The sequence below is a fragment of the Caenorhabditis elegans genome, chromosome I (genome assembly GCF_000002985.6).
Source record: "Caenorhabditis elegans chromosome I".
In the NCBI taxonomy this organism is placed as follows: Eukaryota; Metazoa; Nematoda; class Chromadorea; order Rhabditida; family Rhabditidae; genus Caenorhabditis; species Caenorhabditis elegans.
This window is the reverse complement of record NC_003279.8, coordinates 3,917,707-3,930,603: the sequence shown is the minus strand read 5'-3', so window position 1 is coordinate 3,930,603 and position 12,897 is coordinate 3,917,707. Positions and strand designations below refer to the sequence as shown.

General features: G+C 36.5%; 3 protein-coding genes across 3 annotated transcripts; all 3 read left to right on the top strand.

Annotated features, from left to right (window-relative positions):
* Positions 1-2,712: 2,712 nt before the first annotated feature.
* Positions 2,713-5,170, top strand: T20F5.7 (RING-type domain-containing protein). The gene is made up of 3 exons (NM_001384055.2): positions 2,713-2,874; positions 3,419-4,011; positions 4,628-5,170. The coding sequence occupies exons 1-3, from the start codon at positions 2,723-2,725 to the stop codon at positions 4,765-4,767; spliced, it is 885 nt and encodes a 294-aa protein (NP_001370591.1). The 5' UTR covers positions 2,713-2,722; the 3' UTR covers positions 4,768-5,170.
* Positions 5,171-5,441: 271 nt separating this feature from the next.
* Positions 5,442-10,398, top strand: T20F5.6 (RING-type domain-containing protein). Its single transcript, NM_058865.5, has 9 exons — positions 5,442-5,550; positions 5,954-6,253; positions 6,490-6,678; positions 6,816-6,906; positions 6,957-7,029; positions 7,736-7,948; positions 7,996-8,148; positions 8,692-9,916; positions 9,964-10,398. The coding sequence occupies exons 1-9, from the start codon at positions 5,481-5,483 to the stop codon at positions 10,032-10,034; spliced, it is 2,385 nt and encodes a 794-aa protein (NP_491266.1). The 5' UTR covers positions 5,442-5,480; the 3' UTR covers positions 10,035-10,398.
* T20F5.5 (Flocculation protein FLO11-like) lies at positions 10,351-12,807 on the top strand. The gene is made up of 5 exons (NM_001393309.1): positions 10,351-10,505; positions 11,337-11,472; positions 11,530-12,159; positions 12,498-12,641; positions 12,688-12,807. Exons 1-5 carry the CDS (start codon positions 10,432-10,434, stop codon positions 12,691-12,693), a joined length of 990 nt encoding a protein of 329 aa, NP_001379822.1. The 5' UTR covers positions 10,351-10,431; the 3' UTR covers positions 12,694-12,807.
* Positions 12,808-12,897: the final 90 nt, after the last annotated feature.

Here is a 12,897-nt window from a genome sequence, read left to right as displayed (position 1 = left end):
GTCGTTGCATTCCTCACTCATACTCTCTCACTCTCTCGAACGCTTTTTTTTTTTTTCATTGCAAATGTTTCATTCGAACATTGATTTTCGGTTGTTTCCTTTCTTTTTTTTCGATTTTTATAGGTTTTTAGGAGAAAATCTGATAATTTCTTGCCATTTCAAACAACCTGTAAGCTATAATTCAAAGCGCCGATATATTTGTTACTTGATTTCGAGAAAAACGCAGAAAATGTGAATTTTTCTATATTTTCTTGCCGTGTTCAGGTCCTTTTTCACTCAACAGTCACTGCATGGAATCGATTATTGATATATTTCAACATAGAGAGAGTGCAGGCAATGTGGAAGATGAAGATTAGATAAACGGAGTACCTTTTCTACATTTCCCGCTCATTCTTCGTCTATTCGTATCTTAATCTCACGTAAAATTAATATTAATATTCTCTTTTTTCCATATAATTTTTTTTAACTAGATATCAAATTTGGTGATTCTGCAAATCATATTTTGGAAAAGGACCCAAAAATTGCTAATATCTGGAATTTCGCCCCACTTTTCCTGATCGCAGCTGCTGAAATACAGTTTTTATGAGATTTTCACTTTTTATCGCATTTTCAGTTATTTATCTCGCGTTTATTCATTAATTTTGGCATATTAAACCAAAATTAGGTGCATATCGAATTAAAATGTGACTAGATCAATAAAAACTCGAGATAAACCGCGAAAAATTGCAAAAATGTGTTCCAGCTTCCATGACAAGGACGAATTAGCTTTGGTTTTTTATTTTTATTTTGTCCCGCCGTAAAACATTTCCGATTTTTTTTCGAGAAATCTGTCTGTTGAAGCGAAAGCCCACGGACTCTACAGATTCTTATGGGAAAACGGCTATTAATTATTCAGTTTATGTACTTCTTTTTATTTCTCTTTGCTCCTCAATTTGAACCTATTCACCTAAAAAGTGCTAACACAGATCGATAATAATTTATTATAAACATTCGATTGTCTGGTGGACGGTGGGTCATTATATTGCTGCTCTATATCATCATTCTTACTCTCACAGTCATTTTTATGTGAGTTATCTTCTTGGTCACAAACACTTACCGTAACCCTTTCGGCAGACGTATATTGCTTCAAATTTACTCACTCTGCGGCTTTTTGAACATTGAGCATGTTTTTTGAGTGCTCTTCAGTGGTTAAAGTCATTGAGATTTTTTTCTGACAAATTCTTCGTAAATTTCGAAAATTTTTGAAATTTATTCGTTATAATAATGTACTTTTCAATTTTTGTTTCAATATTCTTGATTTTTTCGAGCGAGAAGTGTAAGTGCCAAAATCTATAAGGTTTTCTTTGCCCGGAATCATTAGATAACTCTTTATTGTATCTTCTGAGGCCACATTCGATTCGGCATGTATATCTGCTTATTGACAACCTCACAGAGCTCGCCGTGGTCACTTTGCTTTGAAAGACGATCAAATGGCCTAAAGGAGTACCCAACAGTAAAAATGTTACTTTAATCTAAATTGATTTCCCCGAAAAATTCCCCATTAAGTTGCACTTTTTCAGAGACTATTTCCACAATTCCTCAAAACATGTGAGCATTATATTTCTTCAAACACATTCCTCTTTTCGTATCTCAGTTGAGAGTGCGTCCTCCTTGATATGTACGACAAAAAAAAATGTAATCCCCATGGTTACCAATTCGAGTTTTATGAATCACGTATATCTGCCAAGGGTACATCTTAATTTTCGACAGCTTTGACACGGAAAAGTTGAAAAAATTTGGGATTTTAGGCAAATTGCCGGTTTGCCGATCTGCCGGAAGTTTTGATTTTCGGCAAATTACCGATTTGCCGTTTGCCGAACATCAATTCACCGGAAGTTTTTAGAGCGATTTTTTATAAAACGGAAAACTTGAAACTGTGCCTTTTTGAAATTTTTTTCCCCGTTTTTTCTAGATATTTTCATAAAATTTGCTAACTTTTCCAAATAGATGTAGGAAAATTCATAAGATGCGTACAATTTTGCTGCTTAAAATTAAAATTCTGATATTTCTAAAAAAAAAAAAGAACAGTGAAAAACCACAATTTGCCTAAAATTTGCCGATTTGCCAGAAATTTAAATTCCGGCAAATTACCGATTTGCCGCTCACCCCTGATTCTGTATTCAAGTATTGTCCGAAAATTTCGAAATATTTGCATTAATTTTTTTTCACTTTTCTTTCTCACTCTCTCGTCTCGAATCCATCACTCTTTTTCTCTCACGCTCTCTCGGTATTCTAATTTCGACGACCTTACAAGCCCTCTAGTGATCACTTTCCTGCTTCGTTCGAGGTGTTACAAGAAACCTCAATGCAATGGGCGTGTCTTGGCATACTGTATTCTTCCTTATTTTCTCTCGGTTATCTCTCTCGTTATATTACCATGGCTGGGACTTTTTTGTCTTTTTTTCTTGATATTTTGACGAAAAATTTATTTTTTGGTGTTTTGGGACCAAAAAAATACTTTCGGTACTTCAAACACTAGTCGTGTTTTAAAAACAATTTTCTAAGAAAGTTCAACAAACCGAAATTAAATTTTTTTTGGTCCCAACCCTGATCTACACCAGAAAAATGGGTATAACATTTGTTTTTTTTTCAATTTATTTTATTTTTTATTTGCGTACTCCAGGAAACGTTAAAAAAAATTTAATAATTAGTAATAATAATCATTTTCAACATTTTCAGCTAAATGGCCGACAAACTTGCCTTCACCACAGCCGATCTCGTCACATGCCTAATTTGTATTCGGGAGTTCGACACAAAAACCCGCAAGCCGAAGGTTCTCCATTGTGGTCATACAGTATGCGAGGAATGTACTGATAATCTCAGAGATTTCAATGCGTTAGTTTTTGAAATACGGGCTTTTCCTTTAAAATGCGCAAAAAATGAAGAAAAATCGATGATTTTGGCGATTTTCAACTTTTTCTAATCTCCTCATTTGAAATACCGCGCTTTTTGCTCTAAACTCCGCCCATAAAACCGTGCCGCACTTTAGCTTTTTCAATTTCGACGCAAATTGTTATTTATTGTGTTGTTTGTCTATTTTTTTTTAAAGAAGAAACAGGTCATACATGTTTTAAAAAAAGCTTTTAACTGAAATTATTTTCAAAAACGGAAAATCTTTTAAAAGTCATTTATGACCTTTTTATTAATTAAAAATTATAGAAACAGCACAAAAAATAACAATTTTGCGTCGAAATTGAAGAAAAACGTGCGGCACGGTTCTATGTGCGGAGTTTACAGACAATCGCGCGGAAATTTAAGTTGATTGAAAATTCGCCCAAATCATCGGTAGTTTTTTTCAAAATTTACGAATTTTTTTGCGGTATTTCAAAATAAAATTGGCTCTAATGCAGCTTTAAATATTAATGTAATTTTTTTGCAGGCCCCTTCTCGTTGTTCGATGTCCGACGTGTCGTCAATTCACTAAAAGACCGGTGGCAGAATCATGTAACACGAACTTCCAACTGATGGGATATCTTGCCGAGAAGGAGAAATTCGAACGAGAGAAAAAGGCGAAGGGTGGAAAACCGAAAAAACCAGATCAAGTGCTCACTCTCAAAATGGCTCGAAGTAACCGAATGGAGATTCATGTTGCATCGAAAAAAGATCTTGAAGGACCTGAATTGTATCTTCGTAAGGATTCCGAAGGAAATACTCATATTGTTGTTGCTGGACTGACGGGATCACCAGCAGAAGTTATGAAGTTTATTACTGAAAATGGAATTAGTATTGAGACGGGAGTTCTGATGCCACAAGTTGTGTATGATGAGGGTCGCACACGTGGCGGGACTGAAAAGTTTGCGAAGGTTAACAGCATGGCAGCTGGTCAATCTGCTATCAAGTGCACAAAGCCACCGGTTAAACTCGAAGAGCTGGAGTTTCATAAGACATTTGAGCTGAAAGTAAGCGAGGAATCTGGATCACTTAAGATGGAGCTGGTGCAGAAAGAAGAAGTTCCGAAGAATGGATTTGGAGGTTGGTATAGTTTTTTAAGACTGAGCCTCAAGGGCGGTGTCGTCGAAAAATAGTAGAATATCGAAAAACAAACATTTTCGATTAAAAAATTCCAGATTTTAGATTGTTCGAAAAATAGCTTTTTAGAAGAAAATCACATTTTTTTTCTTCCTTTTTTTTTGAAAAATCAAAAAAAAAATTGTTTAGAAGTTAAAAAACAATTAAAATTTTTAAATCAAATTTTTAAAAAAGTCGAATTTTTTTCTAAATTTTTCAAAGCTATTTTCCAAAAATTCGCCACAAAAAGCGAAAAAAATATGCAAAAAGAACGGAAAAATTGACCAATCAGCTTTCATTTTAGCTGAAATTAACCCTTTTTCGAAATTTTTATCCGCTATTAAAATGTTTGAGATTTTTAGTTGAAAACTTTTGCTATAAAATTAGCCATTTTCGGGTTAATATTTAAAAAAATGCCGAAACATTTTATTCGAAAAAAAAATTAAAAAATGTAATCCTTCGAAGGGCTTCTGAAAATATTATTTTTCTTTAAAAACATCTAATTTTATTTTCCCAAAAAAAAAATCGAAAAATCCCCCTTTAAATCTATATTTTCAATTTGAAAAAATCAATATTTCAGTGTTCGAAGGATGTATGACAAAACCATCTGCAAAACGTCTCAAAGAGTTTACCGACAGTTGTCCAGGCACTTCAGCCGAAGATGAAGTCCAAGTTATCGAGCCGGAGCCACTTCCAAAGCGTCGCCGTACGAGAAAATAGAATAACCTTCTCGAAGAGATGACTAGAAAATAAATATTCGGGCTTTTCATAATTCTCATCCGCTATTAGTTCTCAAAATTAGAAGTTTTAACCTCATACAAAATGATCTGCATGAAAATATTTCACATTTTATATTAAGTTTCTTTTCTCCTCCACACATTCTTGGTCTCTCCCACCTCCTCCCCGTCCCCCCTCAGCTCTTTCTTTTATCCTGATTAATTTGAATGTTTTTTTGATTCCACGTGTTCTCTTCCGTATCATTTTTCTATTTTTATTTATTACTGTTCCATTCCCCAAATGTTTTTTTCTCGTTTCGTTTCGTTTTCGTGCTCTTTTATTTATTGCTCGAATATTCGAATCGGATAGTCTTTGAGAACCCAATTTTATAAATGCATTCATTTACCTTTTTTTAAATTTATTTTCTGGTTTCTCACGTATTCTGTCGTGACTCCGTTATATTTGTATTCACTACTGTATCAGAATTCTAGGTAAATTTGCCTTTTTTCGATGTTTATAAAAATGAGTCGGCATTAGTACTGTGATTTTAAAGGTACATGACGAAAAACGACCACAAACTTTTACTCCGCTGCGAAACCATTTCGCACAAGCGTGTCCGCTCCCTTTAATGTCCTACTGATTTTCTTTTGAAATTACATTTCTTTCAAGTTTTTCAGAGTTATTTCCTTCAAAAATACACCGTTTTAATTTCTCAAATGGATCCGTTCGACATTGATGGTTTGAATGTTCGACTCCGTGACCTGCAAAGACAATTGCAAGACGACAGTAAGTTACTGAATACGAAAAATTTTGAAATTCAGTTTCCAGCGATCAATACCTGTTGCGCCACGTTGTTGCAACATTTTTCACTTAAAATAAGTGTCAAAATATGGAAAATCTCTCAATTTATCTGAAAATAACCTTTATTTCAGCTGAAGCATTTGAGAAAGTGCTTAAAAATGGCCTGAAAGGTGTCAATTGTCGATTATCGAATTATAAAACTTGAGCTTCATTTTTCCACACGTTTTCGAATGTTCAGGTGTTATTTTCAATTACATCAAGTGATTTTCTATTTTAACGCTATTTTTAATGAAAAATGTTAAAATAATAATAGTGCAATAGGTAATTTTGTAGAATTGCCTCCCACTCGTCCTTTATTTTAATCAATAAATAATATTTTTTATTGCAGTGGAAGAGTTCCGAGATATGGCCCAGATGGACGATTTTGCTCATCCGTTTGGAGGAATAGATGCAGCTATCAACGTCGATGATCCAGTAGATGATGCAAATAACGATGAGCCAGCAGCTGGAGCTGAAAATGTTTTAGACCGGGAAGATAATCAACCTCAGCCGGAAGCAGTTGCCACGCCTGACGTTCCGAAGGCAGAAAATGAAAAAGAAAAGGAGGATGAGGCGGACGATACAATTTTAACGTCGAAGGGCACCGAAATGAAAGGATTGTCGTGCGGAATCTGTTATGACCCGTTTAGTTAGTAGTTATTTGTTGAAAAACATTTAAAATTAGCCTTGACTTCAGAAAAACCAGAAAAAAAACGGTAGAAATCGCAGAAGAATGAAAAATTCAATTTTGCCTCAATTTGGAGCAAATTTGGTCAAAATTGAAAAAATCGTAAATTTTGTTTTATGGTTTTTCTAATTTTAAGTCGATTTTTAAATTTTATTAAATTAAAATCCCTTTAATCCCGCTAAAATGTAAATTTTCAGACACCGGCAAGCGTATTCCAAAAGTGTTTCCATGCGGTCACACGATTTGTCTCCAATGTATCAAAAAACTTCTCAACACCAGAACTTTTCTCGGCGGAAACACAGTCATCTGTCCATCGTGCCGACAAAATACTCGCTACAGCTTAACCACCCCGGCCGATAAGATTCCAACTAATTTCTGCATTCAATGTGAGATTTTATTTTAAAATTTGGCTTCAAAAATCGAAAGTAGTTCTGAAAAACGAAAAAAGTTGGAATTTGAGACTATTTTGAAATTTTTTGAAGCCAAATCCCTTAAAAAAAACAAAAAATCGATTTTTTTTCAGCATTGTTAGAGCAAAGACAGCAGGAGAAATCAACAAAAGAGCCGGAAGCTGTGAAATGTACCGAGTGTCACACGACAGTGAGCGCTATTGAGTAAGATTCTTTGAAAAAAATCGGTTTTTAATTTATATGAAAAATTTCAGAGCTACAACATGCTCAGACGAAACGTGCCAGAAAGAGATTTCCGAGGAAGAATTGAAGAATGTAGACAAAATTGTAAGTTTATATTTAACGGAGGCTTATGATGTTAAAAACGTTTAAATTATAGAAAAACATAGAAATTTTCTGAATTTTTATGGTTTTTAGAAAAAATTTTGCAAAAAAAAATTCTGAATGGCTGAATTATTTTTGAATTCCTCAGAAAATGGCCTTTGGTTTTTTTTTCCATTAAAAAAATAATTTGTAATTTTTGAGATATTTTTTGGTAAAAAACTTGATATCCGGAAATAAATAGCCAAAAAAAAAATCGAAAATTGAACATTAATTCAAATTTTTTCGCGGAAAAATGCCACAAATGGCGTATATCTAGAAAACGCAAAAAATATATACGTTCAGGTCATTCTTGAGCACTTCCTCCAATGCTTCAGCAGAAATAAATATTATTTTCAGATAAATCAAGTGATTTTCTACATTTTGACACTAATTTTCAATTTAAAAAAAATCTGGGACCAAAAGTGTTTTTCCTTTTTTTTTCAGAGAAAATCGAAAAATTTGAAAAAAATAATAATAAAACCTTCAGGAAATGACCCTTAAAATTCAACTTTTTTGATCAAATTGTGTTTACTTATGTTGCTGAAAAAACATAAAAAGGCATATAACTGTTTTTCTAAAAAACAAGAAAAATCACCCAAATTCTAAGATATTTTTCGAAATATCGGAAAATCGAAAAACCCCTAAATTTTCTCTATTCCATTATTTCCAGAAACGTCCGAAGGAAACCCTCATTTGTCGTTCGTGTATCGAAACGAATCACTCTACCCACATCTTCGTCTCATTTAGCAATGTGGCTGCTCAATATGAAGCGAATAAGAAGATTCTTCTAGCTGAATCATTGCTCAAAAAGAAGCTAAAAGCTGTTGATGAGGCGCTTTTAGCGTTTGACAAGACGAAAGCTGAAGCAATTGATCATCGACGAGTTAGTTTTGATATTAATTCTCCAAACGAAATAATTTATTTTTTCAGAGAATGGCAAATGCATTGGTGAATATTAGAAAGGAAGCAGATCACCCGGATTTCTACGAAAGCTTGAATAGATTTATGAGTTCTATGAAATCATCTGGAGAGTTGTTCAAGACGTTGAGCAGCGATTTGGATAAATTTGAAAATTCCTCAAAGGTATCCTTATCAAATCATCTTATTATCAGGGATATTGCAATAAAAATTTAGACCAAAAACCAACAAAAAATTGTCGAATTTTTCATCATACCAACTGAAACATAACATTTTTGGAATTTATTTTTTTGCCAAAAAACCATAAAGCGAAAGCCCTGCTTATTATACTGTTGCAAAAATCAGCGTCGCATAGAAAGAAAGGCGGGGTGTAATTTTGCAACCCTGCGGCACGGTTTTTCTCCCTTACACTGATTTTTGTTTAAAATAATTTTTGTTATGAAAATATTATTGTGAAGATATTTCATACCAAATTGGTTGTGAAAACATGGAATATCCTCACAATCTTATGAGAATTAATTTGGAATATTTTTGCATTCGAAGAAAGAAAATAAAACAAGTTTAATCGAAATTTTATTGAAAAAAAAAGAGAAAAAACCGGCCGCAGTGTTGCGAAAAAAGCCCCACCTCTCTTTCTGTGCGACGCTGTTTTTCGCAAATTCAGGGATCGGTCATTTAATTTCAACAATAGTAATAATTATCTTTCAGGCTCGCTACCATCGCTCGTTCGGTCGTGATGTTCTCCGTCCAAGTGCTTTTCCACAAGAGACGGATGGTTCCAAACAAGAAGTGAAGCAAGCACCCGCCCCTGTACCAGTTCCTCCGGCACGACCAAGACCTGGCCCAGCTCTCAATCGTGAGAGATTCCGAAGACTTGGAGCAGTTGGTGGTTTTGTGGTGCCAATTGTTGGACGGGATGCAAATGCTCCTGGAGGAGTTCGACATTTGGCGAATGAAATCGACGAATTCTTAGCACCAAACGATCAGGGCCTAGCGGCTCATTTTCGACGAATCTTTGGAGATCTTCCGGACGATGATATTGCTATTGATGTTCAGATTGCTGCTGCTGCTCCAGCTGGCGATGCTCCCGCTGCTGGTGGTGGTGATGATGCTGTAGATGGTGCTGGTGATTTTCTTGGGCCTGCTGCGGATCTTCGTTTAGCTGGTGCTGCTGGGGCTCCACTGAATATTGCTGATCGTATGTATCGAAGACATCGAATTGCTGCTCGAGCGCAGTTGGCTGCTCCTCGCCGTGCCAATCGTAATGGAAACAATGTTCGAGATCTTCGAATGGTTCGTCACCACATTTTCCGTGCCATTGCTCAGAATCCGGGATTGCACAGGAACGATGCGATTCAACAGGCTATTGACGGTTTACGAGATTATATTTGGAATCTCGAAGGTCCGTACGCAAGAAATCCTTTTGAATTGGATCAAATTGATATGAGACGTGATTTGGATAATGCACAACAAAGATTGAATCAGTTGGGTGCCAGGCTTCAAGAACTTGAAGGAAATCTTCGAGCAAGAGACGATCCAGCTCAGGATGCTCCATGGCATGATGTAGTTGTCCAAGAACCTCTCAATCCGCTCCCACCAATTCAAGGAATCGAGCAAGAAGTTGCAGATAGAGCTGAGATAGCAGAACTTGTCAATCGAATCATGGGAATGGTTCGCAACGAGGCAGAAGCCGAAGCGAATGCAAATGGACAGCGTGCACCGAAAAACATTGAGATGCCTGCACTACTCAATCCAGACGCCAATCCAGATGCTCCAAACTTCAAAAACTTGCAGCCATTGCAAGTTCAACCATATCTTCGTGACTTGAGAGCTTTAGAGCTTGAATGGATTCAGAAGGCGCAAGACAGAAGAGCTCGCGGCGGTGCTCAACCACCTGTAGAAGATGTGGAGCAGAATCCTGTGGTGGAAGGAGGTTAGTAATAGATTCATTTTAAACTTTTAAATATTTCATGTTTTCAGGCACAGACGCCCAACGCCGCGCCGTGTCGCCTACCCAAGACGAGCCTGCTGCAAAGAGAAATCGTCAGTAAACTGGTCTTATTAATTATTCTTTTTCAAGTCAATCTTAAATATTTTATTTATGTTTTTTCTTCTGTAACTCCCCCCTCCCAATTCCTGTCATCATTATCATTATCACCAGTGGGATTGTACCCTTTTTCTATTCTCGTGATCGTATCTCATGTTCATTCCGACTACAGCTTTTATATTTCCAATACTATTTGTGAATTCTAAATAGTTTAATTTGTTCTCTTCTGTATCCGCTTATCATCAATTCAATTTTATTTAGAAATAATTTCAATGAGTGTTTAAAAAACGCGTGAACCCTTTAAAAAAGAATCTCCCACTAGTTCCACAGATCGTGGAAATAATCAGTTCTCAATAAGAAGTTTCTTTATTTTGTCAAAACGTTCAATTATCATCGGCAAAATGAACAAGACACTCGTTTCGACGACGACTGCCAGCAATACTACGATAAATAGTGCTGATTTGAGGAAAGAACTGTGAGTACTGAGAGAATTGAGTTTTCAGATTTTATTCGAGCAATAAAGCTCACAGTAACGTTATTGCGCAATTCTCTGTAACGCGGACTTAAAGGCGCGGGGACATGCTCGTAAGGGTCTCGCCGCGAAAAATTTGAATTGTACTTAAGCCGTGCTTTTTCATTTATCTTTTTTCTCGTATGATTTAAAACCTGCGAAATTTATTATGGGGACGCAGAAAAATGCCCCTTTTGAAATAACGCGCCCTACTGCCAATTGAAAACGCTCCGCCCGCAAACCATCGTTGGGTATTTGGCGGTATAACCGTTAATTCAATCAGCTTCAATGAACTTCTTTTTTAAAAGAATTTTATGCCGAAGTTGGCGAAATAAATAGCATTTTTAAAAGTTAATTTCGGCATAAAAGACAAAACCGAAAAATGCTTTAAAATTGGCAAAACTCATCGAAAATGTTGAATTTACGACTTTGCAGCCACTTACCTAACGAGACCCATGGTTCGGGGCGGGGCGTTTTCGATTGGCGATGGAGCGCGTTTCCATTTCGATTTCAAAGGGTAATTTTTCTGCGGCTCAATAATAACAAAATCGTCGAAAAAACTGAACGTTTTTCTGCCGGAATTCCAAAGAAACATAACAGCTCGTAATTCAGAAAAACGCACAATAATTAACGATTCGTGGCGAGACCTGCCTTTGCAGCTACATAATTGTATGCATCGTACTTGACGCGCAAATTCAAATATTTAGTGACGAAAACATACACTAAAGTGGTTTCACTAAATAATATAATAAAACCTAATTGCACTGAAAATAACTAAAATACTCAATTTTTCAGCGACAAAATCAATGAAACCTTATCATCAATCAGCGCGAAAGAGGTCCTCTTCATCATCACTCTCAGTTTTTTGGCAGTTTTTGCCGCCGTCAATATGTGCCTTTTGATTCTGGAAAGAAGAAAGAAAAAGAAACAGGTGAGCAGTAATTCCTACAGTATAGCGAGCTATTTACCCAACAACACCTTTTTTCAGAACTCGGTTCCCCAGTCCATCGTAATCCAGCCGAATAATGCGAAACCTGTCAGTAAGCCGGGCAAAAGTGACAAGTCAAAAGTTTCATCTGGATATGAGAAAGATGTTCTTCCATCGAAGTCTATGAAAATGAAAGTTTCCATTTCGCCTGATAAATCTGCTTCCAAGAAGTTGCGTGTTCCATCTAAAGAGTCTGAAGACACTCAGCCAACCAAGTCAGATGCATCCCAAACTGAAAAGTCAACAAAGAAGCCTCCAGTGACTCTTGTTGAATCTTCGGCCGATGTGACTACCGCCGTTGAATCGATTTCCTCACAACAACAACTCGCTCCAGCTGCTCCAGTGGCTCCTCCGCAACTCACTCAAGCTTCTCCGGCTCCTGTTGCTCCAGCCGTATTAGTCCCGGAAAAGGAGAAGACTGCAGACAAGTCTCAATCGAATGATTCATCAATGACCTCGTTTACGGTACCAGAAGAAGCCACATTCAATCGTTCAAAGAGCCAAAGTACTGCACCAAAAGAGCCCACTCCAGCTACTCCAACTGCTACTACTCTCTCCGGAACTTCATATGTCAGCACTACAGGAACTCCGGAAGCAATCAATGTGATCACTGCTAAGGATGTCACCCAGGTATCTTGAGAGAAGCCTGCGCCTACATGCCTACCCAGAAATCCGTTCCTTGATGTTTGCAGAGTATTTTGTATTTCAAACTAAAACTTCAACCTAGAAATAGAGAAAAAAAATTGAGCACTGTAAGGCAGGCATAGATTGCCTTGAAAGGAGGAACCCTTTAGCCTTATGGTGGAAACCACTTACCTTTTGGCTTCAGTTTTGAACCTCTCCATTGGTTATTGTAGTTTTTTTTTTTAAATAAACCTTCTGCCGAGTTCTGCTATCCTTACTTACGAGTAGAACATGAAAAGAAAATTTCAGTAACACAAATATTAAATTAGTATTAAATATTTCAGGTCAAGTCCCCAATGTCCCCAATGCCCTCAATGCATACCCCAGAAGCCGCCCGTACCACGGAAATCCGTCCGATCTCTCCGGCTCTTCCATCTGCTGCTCCACTACTCGTTATCACTACTCCACCACCAAATAGTGAGAAAAAGGTGAGAAGTTACCATTAGTTAAATGTTTATTATCGTTTATTTCAAGATTTGAGGTGTTTTCAATGTTTCCAACTGGATGCGGTTCGTGTGTCTGAAGAAAATCGTCGGTTCTCAAGATCTCTAGTTTATTGTATTTTTGGCTTTGAATAAAGACATTTTAGTAGTTTTATTGGTATTTCACATGTTTGCCTACCTGCCTTCAATGCAACCTATGCCTACCTCAAGCCTACACGCGTGCCTATAGCTAAAGAAAATA

Excerpts from the sequence above, each read along its gene's own strand:
- T20F5.6 (NM_058865.5), top strand. The coding sequence starts at position 5,481 with ATGGATCCGTTCGACATTGATGGTTTGAATGTTCGACTCCGTGACCTG. Across the intron at positions 6,254-6,489 it reads AATCTGTTATGACCCGTTTA|ACACCGGCAAGCGTATTCCA; the intron begins GTTAGTAGTTAT and ends GTAAATTTTCAG. Across the intron at positions 8,149-8,691 it reads AATTTGAAAATTCCTCAAAG|GCTCGCTACCATCGCTCGTT; the intron begins GTATCCTTATCA and ends ATTATCTTTCAG.
- T20F5.7 (NM_001384055.2), top strand. The coding sequence starts at position 2,723 with ATGGCCGACAAACTTGCCTTCACCACAGCCGATCTCGTCACATGCCTA. Across the intron at positions 2,875-3,418 it reads AATCTCAGAGATTTCAATGC|GCCCCTTCTCGTTGTTCGAT; the intron begins GTTAGTTTTTGA and ends ATTTTTTTGCAG. Across the intron at positions 4,012-4,627 it reads TCCGAAGAATGGATTTGGAG|TGTTCGAAGGATGTATGACA; the intron begins GTTGGTATAGTT and ends TCAATATTTCAG.
- T20F5.5 (NM_001393309.1), top strand. The coding sequence starts at position 10,432 with ATGAACAAGACACTCGTTTCGACGACGACTGCCAGCAATACTACGATA. Across the intron at positions 10,506-11,336 it reads GCTGATTTGAGGAAAGAACT|CGACAAAATCAATGAAACCT; the intron begins GTGAGTACTGAG and ends TCAATTTTTCAG. Across the intron at positions 12,160-12,497 it reads CTGCTAAGGATGTCACCCAG|GTCAAGTCCCCAATGTCCCC; the intron begins GTATCTTGAGAG and ends TAAATATTTCAG.